The following is a 16052-nucleotide window of genomic DNA, read 5'->3' as shown; positions in this document are numbered from 1 at the left end:
TCAGCGTAGGGACCTCCAAGCAGACAGATACCCGGTCTGCAGCGCTCACACACCGGACACTGGACTCTGGGGCTCTGGCTGCATTTACTAATGTGGAGGACCTATTAACAACACTCGAAAAAAACTGAACACTTTTTGTTTCTGCTTACACTTGGTGATCATCGGTTTGTTTAAAGATGCGGGCTTAATCAGTTTTTACCATACATTATAGCTAAATCAAACATTTCTTTAAGCAGTTTTCTGCTAGGATAACCACACTATGTTGTGGTGATGCTGTCAGGTTGTTTTTCTCTCCTTGCGCAGTGTAACTCAGCTGGAGACGCATAGGATGCCATGCAATCCTAAAGTAGGTGACTCCAAGCTTGACACGCAAACATTTCAAAGAAACAAAAAGGACGTAATCTTGCGGATATTTTCTGTTTAAACAAACGAACACAATGGACGAAGGCACTGCCGGCGAGACAGTCCCAGATCTGAAAGACATAGAGGTGAAAATCGGCCGGAAGACCCCCGAGGGTTTGCTCAGGTGGATGCGGGAGGAGGCATCTTCTCACCGGGGAGATGCCAAGCTGGCCACCGCGCACGACACCAGTGAGGAGACGGGCAGGAAGAGTTTGGATGACAAGATCAGGAAATTGAAGCTGGAGATGGTGAGAGTACTCTGATCGACCGCGCGCGCGCGTGTGTGTGTATGTGGGTGTTTGTGTGTGTACGCGTGCGCGTGTCCCAGGCTCTTGTGTTCTAGGATGTGGCATTTAATGAAGTCCCCATATTGAGATATCATATTGATTAGGAATTTGAACCAGCTGCCCTGCTCCACTGGACTCTGTTGTTGTAAATATGTAAACATAAATCAGCTGATCAGTTTATCATGCGAGAGGGATGGTTAATTATTCTATTTGACTCAAAAATATCTGTAAAAATGTTTATGATAACATATTATAGTGACATTTTCTGACTGCAAGCATATCTTGTAAACCACGAATACCAAAGGTTTTTATCTTTATATAAAATATTCCAATGATTTTCAGACTGATCCCTGAGATTTCTTTTTTTCAGTTAATGAGAAGACCGAGATACGTCCTGAGAGGTCATCCTGTAGCTGCTCTCTGGTGGACACATTTACCCTGTTAATCTAAATGACCTCAAACCCAGTTTACCATTGTTGTAGGTTAGGCTAATGCAATTAATTTTTCTAAGAATCAGACACTTTCAATGTTAAGAATATTTCTATCGAGGCCACTGTATGAAATTTATCAGAGACATTTGTCATTGGATGTCTTTAATTAATATGGTTGTGGTTGGTAGAAAAGTGGTTGACCACTAAAGCCAGCTAAAAATATGATGAACCCACAGTCTGTGTTTTGTCAGAGGGTTGACTCTCCAACTCCAATTCATACATTGATATAGATTTATGCTTTTTCTCAACTATGTCACCAATTTGTATACATACTTGGACTTACTTTTGGTCTGACATATTGGTACATGGATCCTTTGACGTATATATTAGTTAAAGTAATGTATTGTTTGAAAATCTCATTTTGTATTTGACATATTTTATAATTTAATTACATGAAGAAGCTTCAAAAACAAACTTTTTTCCAGCCAAGGCTATACTGTGTTTTGACAGCAGGTTATTTCTTGTTTAGCAGTGGTCAATTTGTTCCATTAAAAAAAACAAGTCCCTCACTTGTTTACACATACCCCTTCTCATCTAAACAGTGGAGGTTCTCAGCAATAATGCACCACTAAACTGTTCTGTGATCATGTATGTCATACATTCCTATGGTTGTAAAACGGAGCACATGCCCCACCACCAAACTACCAAACAAAGCAGGCTGTCTGAGTGAATTGCTCCAAACATTGGAAACATTCAAACATCAACATCAGTTTTTGTCACATGGTAGAAGCATAAACTAATTTCCCATCAGCGTTACAGCAATGCCAGCTCATGAAGCCCAGATGCTGTTTAGAGGTCTGGAGACTCCTAAAAAGGGAATACTCTCTCTCCATTAACTTCATCAGATGCACTTTATGTAATGTGGGCTTATAGCTACCATTTGGCCTCTGTTCCAATACCTTGCATTTAAGTGGTTTACATTTGTGCATGGGCATTTCAGGCAAATATACTGCATGTCACATTGTGTATCAAATGGTGTTTTATTCATTAATATGGTGATGCATAATAAATTACCATAAGCGTTTTACATTTCAGCTTATTAAAACCAGGCGCCAGTGTCTAGAGAAATGTCTGTGCCTTTATCACATCTTCTGTTAATATATTTCTTAATCAACATTTTTGCAATACATTATTTGTTTGTGTTGCCACCAAATTCAAGGTCCCAAAAGACTCCATTGTCCAAAGGTCTTCTGGTAAATACACGTTTGTAGAGTTGGAGGTCGAACCTTTACAGTGACATCACAATTCTGAATAGGATGCATGGCATTAGTTTGGATTCATTTAGTGACACCATCCCTCCTAGTTTTGTCAACATCAGACCAGACACTAAATTAAGTCCCAAACATTCCATGAACCTATTCATTCAATCGCAAATGATGACAATAATTAGGCATATCAAAGCCAACATAATTGTTGTAACAGACTCCATAGCCAGCAGTTTCCAATTTCGATTCATAAATCATCTAGAGATATTGTATGAATCCGTTGAGGGCAGAGTGCAGGACTTAACAATTTTAGCCATTATTTAGGTCTGCTTCAAAGAAGGGAGGACTGAGAAAGTTGTGTTAAAGAGCCACTTCCTGAAACTTCCAGCATAAAGAGAGAAATAGAGAGTGTGTGTGTGTGTGAGAATGTGTATGTGTGTGATTGCTTCATTCATCTATGAGAGTGGTGAGGTGTAAAGGGAGTGCAGAATCAGTGTTGTTGCACTTTCATCTGAAATCTGCTTAGTAAGATGTGCAGAGTCTCTGCAGATTAATGCTAAATGGAAAAGCTCACATCTACACTCATGCGCGTTGCATATTTAATCTGCACGTGTTTTTCTTCCACTCTTTCTGATGCTGAATACTTTCTGTCTAACTGTATGTAATTAAGCTATTAGGCCCATATCAACATAAGCATACAGCATACTATGTGCATTTATTTGATTTTGTGTGTGTGGTCAGTTTTTAGAATCATGACTCATCTGTTACTTTACTGTAACCACACAGCATGGTGATGGCAGACTGCAGCATCCGTCTGCTGTGAGATCGAGGATTTTTCTTTAAATGTCTGTGTGTGTATTTGTGGGCGGAGTATTAGTGTCACCATCACTAATGATATGATGCTCTGTTTCTTGTTAACTGTCTCCACTCCTTGTTACACTGAAAGAAAGACACTGCCTTCAAATGTTATGTAACTTCACACAGCAAAAACACATCCCTCAACCACAGTTAATAAATGGTAGTCAAGCTTTTAGGTTTGTACCACGAGCAATGCTATGAAGCAATTTTCAAAAAGTTTTGACCCATTTTGTTTGCCAGGTGGTGAAATGACCTAGTGTAGGTTGCAGTATTTTCATTAATCAACATGGTGACAGCAAAAAACATACGTAGCTATGCAAAAGCAATAGGCAGGGAAGAAGATCACTAGTCGTAAGCAAATGAGAATACAAACAACACGTTTGTCAGACTTCAAGGATACACCCAATCCATTTTGACGATCTAGTGCAGATTGCTTTTGATACATCACCAAATCATCCATTACCATTAATCTTTTAGTCTATAACATTTCAGAAAACAGTAAAAACTACTACAATTTCTGTAATAGGATGTCTTTAATTTGCTTGTCTTGTACATTGGACATTTCTCTAACTATGCATGATATTCAACAATAAAAGCAGGAAACCCTTATGTATAAAAACAGAACCAGATAAGAGTTCACACATACAGAGAGAGTACTTCATTAGTGAGAAGGCTTTCGGTTTGATCTTCTTAGCTGTCTGTTATCTGGCTTTAGTCCGTCTGCGGACATGTAGCCTGTAAACTGTACAGACACGCTTTTCTGATGATTGTGACTCAGTATGGTAGGGAACATTTTGCAGCACTGTGAGCTGAACTAAAATAAATATTGTTACTTAATATTCATTGTTAATTTTAGTGTTGCTGTCGATCTCTGTTTTACAGCTTCTGTCTTGTGCATTTGTCTCCAGCTGCCTAATGGAAGACACACTCTCCTCTGATGTAAACAGATTTACTGAATACAGAGACACTCCTTTAAAACCGAATAAGAATGGCACACACGCACGCACGCACGCACGCACGCACACACGCACACACACACACACACACACACAGAGTGCCTTTTGTATCGTTGTTCCTTTTATGCATGATCTCCACCTATATTTCAGCTCTCAAAGGGAGACATACAGGCTGAATAGAGTGTTATTGCTCGGGGTATGACATTATTCCTTTTTTGTTCATTTCTTCTTGTCTCTTTCTGAAGCTTTTCTATGTCGTTCTCTATCTCTGTCTTTCACCTCTGGGCAGATGAATGACATTGCAAAGTCAGCTTTAAGTGACTAGCTGAGCTCTAGAGGATCACAATCTCAAAGTCTGTTTAATCTCAGTCTTCTATCTGCCAACTGACTATCTCCTTAAATACTTATTCTAATTAAATTGTTGACAAATGTACTGAGACCATTACATCAATATTTTTTGAAATAGAAATGTGATTGCTGCTGGGCTATGCTCACATGTTTGGTTTTTCTAAAGGGAAGCAATAAATTTGTCACAAATGACACACAATGTCACAAAAACAGATTGAACAATGCTTTGATCGACAGAGGCATGTGAGAGGAAATAAGACATCAACAAATGTGTGGATATTTAACAGATCATTTGAAGGTGAATGCAGACAGATGGAGCAGTTGGAGGTTTACGGTGAGACGGGGCCGACCTGCTGCTGTCTATTGAGACTGTAGGGACTCTGCAAGGTTGCCATATTTCCGCAGAGTTTGATTGGGAAGGTGAAACAACTCACTGACATCAGGGGACATGAGAGAGAGAGAGAGACCAGTGTTTATTTTGCTGGTGTACGAGGGAACGAGTGTGTGTTTGTGCTGCGCCTGCTGGCAGTGATTCAGCAGTCTGTAGCTGTGTGTCATTGGAAGGCTGTTGCCCACATGGGAGACTCTGCGTCATGCATCACAATTCAGCTGTGCATAAGTTATCACAGTGTGACGTATCATGACTGCATCTGTGTTCAGACTCTCATAGTTAAGTCTAATAGAGAGGATGATCTGATCAGATTCACATTGCTACTTCATTTTGCAGAATGATGAAAAAATGGTCTAACATAACACATCAAATTCAACTTAAGGCATGATTTTGGTTTATTACAAGCTAGGGTTTTATTTTTGGTGTTTTAACAGATGAGTTGTCAACAATGAAGATAGCAAGAAACACAAGCACTACGCCAAGACTCGCTGTAAAGAAGCCAACACTTATATCATCCAAGATTCAAATGTTTTCCGGACATACAAAAATAAAACCTTAATTATATCTTTTGAATTATCTAAGATAAGGAGTTATTAACAGGCCATGTGTTATTTGAAAACTATTTATGCTGACAAAAAATATCTGGGAACAAAAGCTGAAGTTCATCTTTTGAACAGCATTACAGTAAAGGTCACTTCAATAGAGAACATTTATAGCTGAATATTGTTTGCATTACTCATACAGTTCTGTACCAGATATAAAAAGCAAGAAAAGGAGCTTTCCAGAATCCTATGGATCAGCCGGGGGGTGCTTGGCTTCATGCCTGAGCAGGGAAACTAAAATCTGTTTGGCCGTGTAATGATGGCCTAAACATGAAAAAAAAAAGGATGATTAATGTGTGTTTTAGGGCTTCAAAAGACCTGCTTGACCTCTTCCTGCTCTCATCATGATTGTGAAATATAAAAACGTTTTGGTTCCAGATTGACCTTTTTCATTCAGGTGGGACATCTCCATAATGAGCTCATCCTATAATTAATGGCTCTAAAAAATCCTTAAATAATAAAAACATCAAATCATTTCTGTAGCATAACAAGCAATACATCACAGTTGGCATGCATGTGAACTGAACAGTTTCCACTGTTGGCATGTATAATAGAAATATTTACATATCTTCATTTAACAAAAAAATAAATCTTATCTTTATATTTTACAATATTGATTTCCAGATTTATAACCAACCCAACATTTTATAGAACAAAGTTATTTAAAAAAAAAATCAGCAGATTACCATCCCTACATTTTAGTTCATTTTTCTTTTAATTTACTTAGAGACTTTTTTTATCATTTACTTTTACATGCATGTCAAATGTTTAAATGTAGGTTTAGTTAGGATACAGATCAATTTCTACGGTCTTTCTGTAAAATGCAGCCTAAAGGAGAATGAATGGTACACTGCAGTTTGAGAGCAACCATGAATCTATCTATATTATCAGACAGCTCAGCAACCGAGTGAGCACAGACTAGAGCATTGCATTAGCATTGTGCCACCTCAGCGCTGACAGACACGGAGCTACTTTTACTGCCACCCTCATTAGGCACTCAGTCTCTGCCAGCTTCATAAAACCTCAAACCTGAACCCCACCCCAAATGTCTGACTGTTCCCGGGACGCCAACTGGTTAACAGCCACACAAAAAGACAGATGTGGCACCCCTCACTGCAATGTGTGCTTTTATTTTTTTCTTGTACAGTAGAGGTGGACTGACGCTATGAATAAGCAGATGAAAATATCTTTATCTGTATCTTGAGGTTTTGCCTCTCATTTATCTGACTATTCCTTAATTTCCTGTTTAAGCTGTCTCTGCCAGTTGTAGTTGGCCTACAGTGTGAGTTTGGCATCAGCAGATCTGCACCACATTGACCACATAGCTCCTTCTTATCCATTCATGCATTCAGAATTATGTTTGCATATCTTTGTGTGTTCCTGTATTTATTGATTTTGAGACAAATATATTTTCCCACCATCACATTGTTGGATTACAATCCTCTGGCACACACTTTGGTATAAGTAAATGCATCCAATCTAAAAGCCAAAAAGTTAAAAGTTCAACTCTCCCCAAGCGGCGGTTCTGGAGGTGTAGTCTGAAAAGAGAGGTTTTGTTGGGACTCTTCCTGCATTGTAAGACAGAAAGCTAGTTTCCACTATCTTCATCATGTATTTCATTTTGAATGAACACTTTGTTTTTGGTTCAAATTAAAGTCTTGCTTTGGCTTAGGTTTGGCTAAGGTTTGGCATGTAGTGGTTATGGTTTAAGGTTTTGGGTAAGTCTATGTCCTCACAAGCCCCACAAACAGCCCATTACAAAGTGTAAGGCAATCTGATGAAGTAACAGTGTTTGAGTTTATGATGTAGCCATATGGCATGGGTAACGTAGTGGGCTGTATGTAAGACGATCCCACCTTCACATACTAAATTTACGTAAAAGTGAAGTGCTATCTTTCTCTGATTGCATCATTTAAAGGATTTATAGAGGCAATAAGAGGTCAATGCAGCCAATATTTCCAACGAAAAAGCAAAACTTGTTATTTTACACAGCTTTTCTTGTACATGGAAGAGTCTCAGGCTCTTAAACACACTGACAGGGAGAGGTTTTATTTTTGATGTTTTGGGGATCATTAAAGAAAACTGCTGCTGACATTATGCACGACCAAGAGATAGGGTTAGGGTTAGCCTGGCAGCTTTTAAGAATCAATATGTCTCTGCCCACTGTTTTATTGACACAACATGGATGGTCATAAGGAAATAAGAGAGACTCCTAAAGGTCAGAGAGCAAAGGTCTTTCAGGTCCCTGCATCTAACATTGGAAATCCGCTTTCCGTGCAGTTTTCTGACCATGCACTTACAGTTTGTGTTATTTTACCACATTTACAACTGTGAAATGATTTGATGTCTTCTTACACACTATAAGAATCTATACAGTAATGCTTTACATTTATTTGGCCTGAACATGCAATGTTTTTATATTTTATCTGACTGTAAAAATATTTCATTTAGAGTAAGGTACTAGTTACTTAAAAAATTACGCTTTTTTTTGTCTTTTTACTTGTAACCGATTCATTTTACATCTTTCATTCATGATCATTTGTACTTCTGGGAATAACAGAACATATAACATGTACATATTTTAGGTGTGATTATGTATGAAACCTGTCTGATTAATTATCTGAGACAAACAAAACAACATAATGTAAGACATGGTAGTGTATGCTTTTTATAAACTATACATTTTAGTGACTAAAGAAAAATGGCGCTACAGTAGCCTTGAAAAAGATAGAAACTGTTGGGTCACAGTTAGCAACGAAATAACCAGGAGAAACATTGCAACGTCGAGGAAACAGAGATACTGAAAGACTAAGGCTTAAGGTTTGAAGGAGGCTGCTAATCTGCAGAGAGGGGTGGGTAGCTCTGAATGTCGGTGCCATATATCACCTCACCGCAGACCTCTGCTGATGTATTCTGGGGAGGGATTTTCCATGACAGCCGTCTTTTCCCTCTTTTTCATCGTTTAGCTTTTTCAACCTCCTACACACACACTTCATTTTAGATTCTTATTAATCATTACTTCATTTATAACAACAGATGATATCATGACTAAATAAAGGTTTGACTATTTCTGCACCATTTACAGGGCATTTAGACATATTTGTAAAGATTTTTCTTCCCTTGATCTTATGTCTTTCCACTGTAACTTCCATCACTCAACAGCTTTTCTGAGGAGTTAGTTCTGTTCTCTTCTAATTCTGTCTCTTGGCTTCTTCCCTTTACCTCCCCTTATTTGTTTCCTGGTTGCTGGGTATACTGGACCTGCCAGCTTCTGTTATACTTTACTTCCAATTATGGTAATCTGTTAAGGTTTAATAGCATTATAATGGTGTTTGCAAACGCCTGTGGAGCCAAAGTTGAATGCCTAAAATAAATATCTGCAGAGTCCTTGTGGTTCCCCGGGTTGGTTTGTTTGGCTCCCATAAAGAAAATGTTTTCCCTGTTGCAAACTGCAGACTATCTAAACACGAACTTCATGTTTTGATAACACCATAAAAATAGTCATAAACTTTGTAAATTAACCCACTTCTCCTTTACTCCGCAGGCTCACTTGCGCTCAGTGGACGTGAAGATCTTGCAGCAGTTGCTGGCGGTCCATGAAGGCATCGAGGCGGTGAAATGGCTGCTGGAGGAGCGCAGCACGCTCACAAGCCGCTGCAGCAGCCTGACCAGCAGCCAGTACAGCTTGGGTGAGGGCCCTGACACCTCGTGGAGAGGCTCCTGGAGTAGCCTGCAGGACCCCAACGACAAGCTGGATAACATCTCCATCGGCAGCTACCTGGACACCTTGGCGGATGACATGGACGAGTATTGCCCCTCCAGCTCGGAGTTGGTCATCTGCTCCACCACCCCAATGGTCTCAGAGGCTACTGCTGCGGGCCGGACAGTGGGAGGCCCCGGGGCCACGGTCACTGCACCTGGTTCTGTTTCTGGGGCTGTGGGAGTCAGGACTGTGGTAAATGAAAATGGAACTGGGGTCGGAAATGGGAAACCAGCTTTTCCATTAACCTTTTCCCAAGCCAAGCCTGAAGGCCCCAAACAAGACGCTCCGGTTTGGACGAAGGCTTCTGAGATCGATAAAGAAAGCCCAGTTCCTAAGGCCAATAACCATACTCAAGTCATCAAGGCTAATGCCGTCTTGGAGAAACCAAACGTGCAGACAGGCAGCCCAACCCGCCCAATGCGCCCAAGCCTCAACGAGAAACTGGGAACCAACCAGAGCCCCAAACTCAAACCTTACAAAAATGGAACGATCGACTTGGATACTTGCAAAATGAACGGCAAAATGCATCTAGAGTATGACTCGCACTGGCGATGGGTGCAGTCGCAAGAAGATGTGACGTTTTTGTAGAGGGAGGGATAATGACAGAGGGGACTAAAGCCACTATTGAACACCCCTCTGAAAATGTATTGACCAGATCCCTGAAGGATAGCAGAAGAAGAGTGAACTGCTGATGTATGAAACCCAGCAAGGCTTTCCTTGTTGACAGACACTGGGTTTGTTGTGCCCTCCTGTGACTGCACTAACTTTCTATGAAACATTGATGTCAGTATTATGCTGGATGCACATTTCAGGATTTTGAACATAATATAGCCAAACAGGGCTGCCTAAGAAAAATTCAGACAAGACAATTTTGAAATCCTTTGTCCTAGTTTTTCTCAGGGTATTTATTTCCCCCCCCAATTTTTTTTTATTTTCTAAAGCACAGTATGATGACCTGCCGGAGAACTGAAACATATAACCTGTGTAAATTAAAAGATTTTAATTATAATTAGACTTTTTATTCCCCCCCAAAAAATCCCATAAACTACAATTTATTTACACATACCCCTCAAAGAATATTGCTCTGGGATCTCCTTAATCACTTTATATGTCAAGGGATGGGCCTATAAGTCCGATGGCACTAATAAAGACGATTGTACTGCATGAACATTAATAGAAGACCAAAGTTTTCCCTTCTTCTTTTAGTCAGAAATGTAATTGATGCTACAAATAGGTTGTCTTAGACAATATAACTAAGCACTTGATGGTCATATACAGTATTACTTAATACATTGTTAACAAAACCTGAATATTAAAGCTTGTTTCTTCGAACGTGTTGCTGCCTGTGAAAAAGTAGAAGACATTAATATAGAACACAGAGCACTGAGGTTAGTGAAGGTTTCCCTTATTGAGAAATAATGTACTAATTTGTGTCTTTGTGAAGCTAAATACCTTCAGTGCTTATCCAATCATTTGCAATATTGTATGTTCCTTAAATCGCAATACAGCTACTCTGTGCATCAGGTACTAGTCGTAATTGGTTGTAGGCAAATACTAAATATGGCTGAATTTTTAATTGTAATCTTTATGGTTACCTGTGTACGTTTTTCTAAGCTGATGTTGTGCCTGATTGGTGTAAACCTTAACTGCATATGCCTGTACCTTTCCCTCCTGAGATGACTGCACTGCTGTTATGATAATCTGAGTCTTTGTACTCCTTTTATTATTTTTTGCCTCTTGCTTGCGTGTACAAATGACCACCAGTCTGTGTGCTCTCGCCATGTGAGCGTTGACTGGTAAATGCGTTATGTTGGCTCGGAGGATATTGCATGCTGTGGTGAGAGCTTTATTGGTTGTATCTTGAGAAATGTGTGGAAGACCTAAAACAATCAGAGAAGAACAGCAATATTTCTTGAAGCCTTTCTAGTGGCTTATATAAGCAACCTCTTCTCAAATCTAATATTATCATCCGTTCTTCAGGAGTTTCCAAGACTACTGTTAGGGAGAGGGAGAGGGTGTGTGTGTGTGTGTGTGTGTGTGTGTGTGTGTGTGTGTGTGTGTGTGTGTGTGTGTGTGTGTGTGTGTGTGTGTGTGCGCGCGCGTGTGCCCTTCAGTGTGTGTGTGTGTGTGTGTGTGTGTGTGTGTGTGTGTGTGTGTGTGTGTGTGTGTGTGTGTGTGTGTGTGTGTGTGTGTGTGTGTGTGTGTGTGACTCTTCAGTGACTGAGGTTTGGATAAGAATAGACAAGTCTCCAACGGTTTTAGTTCATTCATCACAGTATTACAACATCTCCTACCAGTCAGCAGTTAGTCAGGTTAATGCTGCAGGGGTAGAGCGACAATAATTACAATGGATTAAACACATACATTTCAACATGTGGAGAATACAAACCGGGCCTGTCATACCTAGTTTGGAGATGGATTTAGTAAATTGTTGATCTGTCTCTTTTCCTCATGTTTGCTTAAAACAACATGTAACTAGCCAGTCCATCTGATCAATCCTCTTTCTGCCAGATCTCACTGTCAATACATCTTAAAGGCCAGCTACAGTAAGATGTTAAACTCAGTATCTCTATTTTTTTGAGCCATTTAAGTGTTTCCTCTCTCTTTATATTGCCTTTCTTTTCCCACTTTCCACACCACACTGGTTCAATGGAAAAGCTTGGTCTGTGCCAACACACACATCATGCTCACACAATGCCCTCTGGCTTTGAGACAGCACCATAAAGCCAGCACCACAGAAACAGCCACTGGAGGCCAGTGCTGGAGACAGGAAAGAAAAACTGTGCTCCAACTGGACCTTGAACTCTTAAATGATTTAAAACAATTTAAAACCAATTTTTCTTGAACCACAAAAATAAGTATATCTACTCATAGCTGGATAAGTATTTTCAACCATGGTATATCATACAGCCTCTGACATGAAGTCATTTGAAACCTCTTCCCTTTTTTAACATAATGTGTTGGCTGTAAAGCAACACCTCATGCCAAAGAGACTGTCTGCCCTGCTAGTTTGTGGTTTTCTTTCCAAATTTGCCATATGGAGGGAAAAAACATTATAGCACAGGGATCAAACCTGTAAAACACATTACGTCAAGCTGTAGTGTGTCTCTGTGAAGGTTCACTGAAGCCCAAGATGTCATGTGTTTTCCAGTTTAACATAAGAATATGTTTTAAACCGCTCTTTGGCGGAGATTACATTGCGTACAGTATAGGTGCCAGGAAACATCGCTTGTGGCATGATTGTTTTTGAAAGAGGGATAAAAGCTGCTATGTGCATGGATACAATTGGAAGATTTACTAGCTGGCATATGTGCAACAAATACATATCATTTAAAGCTTTCCAGTATTTCTTAGGTTACGGAGGAAAACACAACGTAGCACGCTTACTCTCTGAAATCTTACCAACTTCTTTTTATGATGTCCAGCATGTATCAGATGGCCAGTGTGTGGTGTGTTTGCCTTGGCTCTAGGTGCCAGGCACCCTCCAGCTATTCTGGGCAGCAAGACAAACGGCATTACATAGACGAGTGGTTATCCACACGGTTGCCATGACAATGAGAGCGGGCAGGCTTCACCTCTAGTGGTGGCATAAAACAGTGTTTACTGCTCGTGTCTGTGTAACAGTACTGTCTGAATCATAGCAGGGTAGATGAAGAAGATGAGACGCATTGTAACATTAACCATTAAATCATGGTTTAATAACAGTGATGCCATAAATACTATGATACTTTTCTAATAAACAACTTGGAAAAGTCACAGTTGAAAGCTCAGTATTTTAATAAAAAAGCTTGTATAAAGCTTGGTGACTGTCAACAAAGTTAGGAAAATAGAAAACATTTGTAATTGTTATGCACTCGGCAAAGTAAAAAAGGGGGCTAAAAACAATACCTTTTCTATTGTAATAAAATATAATTTGTAAAGGGAGTGGTTAACTGTATTGACAGACCTTGAGTGAGAAATCAAATGGTGGCAAAAGCTTCAGATTAAAAACATGTTCCTCGAGATATCAGGAATTCACCAAATTAAGACACATTTTCATTTTGATAGCAGCACAACATGGCAAAGTAAATCCCTTTCCATCAAGCCTTTTTTGTTCCTCATTCTCATACTCACCACTGCTCTGTTCTGCATTAGCACGCAGCTCAGCCATCTTTTCTATAAACCACCTAACATACTGTCAAGAGCCCTTTTACTGCATGCTTTGGCCATGTTGTAGAAGCGAAAGGACAGACTGTTGTGTCTACCTGGAGGCAGAATAAAGGGATAAAAAGTGAGCTAAGCAGCAATGCACACAGCATGCAGCTAAAAGGAAGCTTCCACTCCCGGTGTCCTGCTGTTTTCTTCCTTCCTCTGGTACATACACAAACACACACATGCACAATGTGTCCCAGGACTGACGTGGGTCTCTTGGTACCTGACAACTCCTCAAAGAGAGCCATTAGGCCTTTCCTTTCCTTGAATCGTATTTTTCCCAGTGAGGGTTTTGTTCACATCCCAAACTCCTCAAAGAAATAGAAGTAAATTGGAATAAACCCCACTGAGTGCACACCGGGCTCTGAGCCGGATGAACAACTTTACTAAGGCAACACAAAGCTTAGACGATTGAATGATAAAAGCCAGAGAGACTGACTGCAGTCCACTGGATCAGCCCGATCAATACCTTGCTTGAGTGAGTGGAATGTGGTTTTTATCCATGGCAGGATGTATTTTTATTATTTTGTTATGCAATCTGTCAGAGAAAAAGGTTATTTCTTTTTTTGTGAAGTGGAAATGTTTAACAAATAACTGACAATGTTCATAAATGTGGAGAATTATATTATGCAGTATGTCAATTACACAAGCTTATCCAATGATTAAAGATATTTTAAATGTTTTTGCTTGTGTTTTTATTTTTTTATAACATGGGGAAATCACAGTTAGGTTGCTCATGAAAACATCCTGTTCAGCAGTTTGACATATTGGTCTTTAAGACAAATCAAATCTAAACAAAAACTCATCTTCTCTTGATCAGAAGCAGTTTTTTCCCCCTGACCTTTTAATGTAAACTACTCTGAGTGCTTTCAGTGAACCTAAGTTTCTGATCAATACTTGGCCCAGCCCTCTAACAAAGGGTCATCAAGGCAGATCCATTAGGACTCAAAGCACTCAATGGCTATTTCCCAAAACAACAACAGCATAGTGTAGTATAGAGAAAGTATCACAGTCATTCTTCAAGCAGTTAACTGAAACAACACATTTAGCTTTGAAGAGTAGGATAGAATATAAAATATACATACACAATTACATTTAGCTAGAAGATTGGCTGATAATCAATGTCAGGTTAGACAGTGACATGGATTTGCTTTTGTGCCATGGTGCATTAACAAAAAACATATTCAAAATGAATAAAAACTTACAAAAAAAAAAGTATTTGGTTATTACCAGTTTGTGTACTAAGCCACACTAGCCCTAGCTTCATATTAGTTTGTGGTGTCACTCTTCTTACTAAAAAATAAGCAACTATCAAACACATACTAATTTAAAATATGTTTCTTAGTATTTCTCTTGTGCATTCACAAGTGCAACGGGGCATCACACCTCCTGTCATGCTGGCATCTTTATAGGGTCACAAATCAAAAGTGTTTATCCCCACAGGGGTATTTTGTTGTAAGTGCGTCCCAATTCAGCTGACATCATCCCATGTGTGTGTTCAGAGTGCGCTCATGTAGAAATCTGTGTTATCCATGCCCTCCCACCCTTTTGGTTAAAGCTTAGCAGTATTAAGATTGATCTGCTCTAATGTGGGGAATATTGTATCAGCCTCTCGTAATCTAACAACAACCTCTTGGCCCCTTTGTCTGTTTGCTGAAGAAGCGAAAACTATAATCTGACTGTGCTGGGATTATAAAGGAAGGAAAGGATGTGATGCAGTGGTGAGTTTTCTGGAGGTCTCAACATAAGCGTGTGGGGTTAACAGGTTGAGGTGATGATGGTGAGGGTGAGAACGTGGTGAAGAATGGGTGTGATGTTGCCCTCGGGGTGGGTGAAAGCGTGTACACACAGCTGCCAAATGTGGATTAATGAAGAGTGCAAAGGGTGGGTGTCTTCTCTTGTCCACTTTTAGCTATCTCATTTCACCCGGACCTTGGTCAACCGATAATGTTGTCGCTAATCTCGTTAATCTCCACCTCCTGCAATACTGCCTGTGCTGCAGCACCTCTTTTCCTCTGTCTGAAACTGTTAGGAAAAATATCACTCATCACCGGCTTGATTTTCAATATCAGGATACATGTATTTATTATCCCTGCAAGAATGGAAGTAGTCATCACATACAGAGGTTGCATGGGACAAAATAGTTCCCCGAATAGTGTCCTTGACATACCTTATATACAAGAGAGGGTGTTACAGTCACAAGATGCAAGAATACTGGTTCAAAGCAGTATTCTGGCCTTAGTTCAGATTAGCTAAGGCCTGCGTAAGCAAAAAACATTACAGTCATATGTCTATCTCCATAGAGGCTGAATCATCATGTTAATCGTTGTCACATAGCTGTATGCCTACAACAGTGTGCCCTGATGCTCTTCTAGGTAATCATACATCCGGTTACGTACACAGCTACGTAGGGCCTTTGTTATCATGTGCTACTCTGATATTAGAAAAGTACATTCACTATTTTCCCAACAGATACCAGAGCACAGACTGTTCTGATTGGTTAGCTGATCGACAGTTGCTTAGAGATGTCCCGCCCTTATCCTACTACGTACAATGTG

At 39.8% G+C, this 16052-nt stretch overlaps 1 protein-coding gene across 1 annotated transcript; it reads left to right on the top strand.

Annotated features, from left to right (window-relative positions):
* The first annotated feature begins 1 nt into the window (after position 1).
* Positions 2–11351, top strand: lurap1 (leucine rich adaptor protein 1). Its single transcript, XM_010791378.1, has 2 exons — positions 2–650; positions 9085–11351. Exons 1-2 carry the CDS (start codon positions 438–440, stop codon positions 9889–9891), a joined length of 1020 nt encoding a protein of 339 aa, XP_010789680.1. The 5' UTR covers positions 2–437; the 3' UTR covers positions 9892–11351.
* Positions 11352–16052: the final 4701 nt, after the last annotated feature.

This window comes from Notothenia coriiceps, unplaced genomic scaffold (genome assembly GCF_000735185.1).
Source record: "Notothenia coriiceps isolate Sejong01 unplaced genomic scaffold, NC01 NC01_scaffold00035443, whole genome shotgun sequence".
Classification (NCBI taxonomy): domain Eukaryota; kingdom Metazoa; phylum Chordata; class Actinopteri; order Perciformes; family Nototheniidae; genus Notothenia; species Notothenia coriiceps.
This window is presented reverse-complemented; position numbering and strand designations above follow the sequence as displayed.